This window comes from Asparagus officinalis, chromosome 1, assembly GCF_001876935.1.
Source record: "Asparagus officinalis chromosome 1, Aspof.V1, whole genome shotgun sequence".
NCBI classification, from domain to species: Eukaryota; Viridiplantae; Streptophyta; class Magnoliopsida; order Asparagales; family Asparagaceae; genus Asparagus; species Asparagus officinalis.
Window position 1 is genome coordinate 127,675,346 of NC_033794.1, and position 2,293 is coordinate 127,677,638.

The 2,293-nt window shown below is 40.6% G+C and overlaps 1 protein-coding gene across 1 annotated transcript in view; it reads left to right on the top strand.

Annotated features, from left to right (window-relative positions):
• Positions 1 to 1,667, top strand: part of LOC109841521 (diacylglycerol O-acyltransferase 2D-like) — a 10,058-nt gene extending 8,391 nt beyond the window's left edge. Inside the window, exon 10 of the mRNA XM_020410487.1 lies at positions 1,287 to 1,667. Coding sequence (XP_020266076.1) covers positions 1,287 to 1,388 — 102 coding nt within the window. The 3' untranslated portion in view covers positions 1,389 to 1,667. The remainder of the gene's footprint in view (positions 1 to 1,286) is intronic.

A 2,293-nucleotide genomic window follows, 5' to 3' on the forward strand; every position in this document is an offset into this window, starting at 1 on the left:
CTCCCACGCGCACCGTTTCTCCCTTGTGCGGCCACGACGAGATCATGGGGCTCGGATTCGTGCCGTGCACGCAAGGACAGCACGAGCTTTCGTGCGCTGCCTACCAACCCTCGCCTCGCCAGCCCGAGCGCGGGAATTTCTCCCGCCGTTATTTTTTTCCTGCCACGCGATTTCTTTCCCGCGCGTTCCGCCCGCCTAATTCATTTCGGATCTGCCCCCTTGGTTTCCTATAAATAGAGAAGAGGTGGAGGAGTTTTAGGTGTGTGGGGAAAAATCTCAAGTGGAGTTTTGAGAGAAAAGAAAGAGAGGAAGAGAGAACTTGTATAAGTTTGGTATTTTTCCTTCATAGTGAAACCCCCTCCCGTGGACGTAGGCTAGTTAGCCGAACCACGTAAATCTTGTGTTTGTATTTGTCTTATCTATGAGTTGCCATAGCTTGTAGGTTCCTTCGACATTTTAGTCCTAGAACTAATGAGAGGAAGAGTGTATATTTCATTTTGATAAAATATATCACTCTCGATTCTTGTTTCCTTTAAGAAATAAGAATTTCACTATCTATTCTAGTTTCCTTTGGGAAGGAAACAAGAATATAGAGGTTGACTTGTGCTTTTGTGACAACAAAAGGCAGGGCTATCTCTCAGGTGATATCGCTTCCGCGGCGTGAGGGCGTGACTCTGCGCCCAACAAAAACTTGTAAGAATGTAACTAACAGAAAGAAAGGAATATCGGGTCTTATATGATTGGATTAGCAAATATGATAAAAGTAGTAGTCAATATAAAAAGAGTAGACAAGGCGTGGTGTACCCCTCCAGAGTATTAGCTGGTGTGTTGGTGTGTTGCTGACTTGACATTTATGACACATCCAAGTCACCAACTATGATCTATTGATGATCTAGATTGCAATATCTATGGATTTGTGCCTTGTCAACAGAACATCGGCGAATGCAATGGAGGGACACATTGGCTCCAATTTAATCAATATAAACTGTGTAATCAAGCATTCTTTTATGCGTGAAATGCTATGAAGACGGGAGAAAGCATAAGGGTCAAATATATTTCAGCAATATACGCGGAGTAACCTATCAATGTAGTATATACATGATTCAGGCGCACACTCTTAATTCCAAGTCCAATTTGATTACGCGAAGAACGAGCTAGGCCAACTTTTCTTAGTTGGGGCTTTCAACTATGCCCCATTTATTTATCAGCAGAACAAATAGAACTTTAAGAGCCTCATGTTTGTAAACTATATCTGAAAATATAGTTCTACTTTGTGATTTGGTCAGATCAATGAAGTACATGCACAGTTTGTTGCGGCGCTCCAAGAGCTCTTTGAGAAGTACAAAGCCAGAGCTGGCTATCCTGATCTTGAGTTGAGAGTTCTATGATCATCCCCTACATCATCAGCTAGTTTGTCCTGCTGATATTGACGACGAGAGCTCGATGCAAAATGAGACTCAAAATGGGAAATAGAACAGCAGGATCAGAAAATTAATGTTCTCTTATCAAGTCGTCGGTGTCTTCATTCTGCTTCGAGGTGTTTATATGTTTGTAACATTGAAAACTTAGATGTATGTATTTCTATATTTGTGACATCAAAATCTGGATGTATACTGAATGTTTCGGTGGTGGTTGGTGGCAATATTTTGAATTGTTGGTTGGAGCTACGTCCCATGTAGTGTTAGGGATAACTCACTTATTGCCCCTGAACTTTTTTTTATTACTGAGTAAACCCTCCTGATGCTCGAAGGGAGTCTGGCTCTCAATTATATTGCATCACTTTAATGGGGAAAATGTATTCAGCCCCTATAAGAGAATAGGGGGCTCCTTGGCAACACATTGAAATATCAAAAAGATCCCTTCACAATACGGCAAGCATCATGTGATGCCAGCATAGCTGGTACGGATAACGCGGAGATAATTTTATTTGAGTATTAGTAGATCTAAGTGCTATTAAAAGCTATGTGATAAGTAGCTAACCAAAAATTAATAAATAAAATAAAATAAAATAAAGGGGAAAAGAAAAGAAAAGAAAAACATTAGTCCGATAATATCTTTGTGGGGGCGTGTGGTAAAACCTGTGAACCTCATGGAGGAGTCAACTTGAAGATCGATTCCAGTTTTTTTTTTTCTTTTCCCCAATTTTCTCTGTCACTCTGGAAACATGATTGTGTCGTGTAATAGTGGTGAATGGTAGCAACTCACCCAAAATTGAGATAGGACTAATCCTGACTCAGTTTTATCTCTAATTAATTTTAAGGAGTGCTAGCCACTGTCACAAGTGGGGCTTACT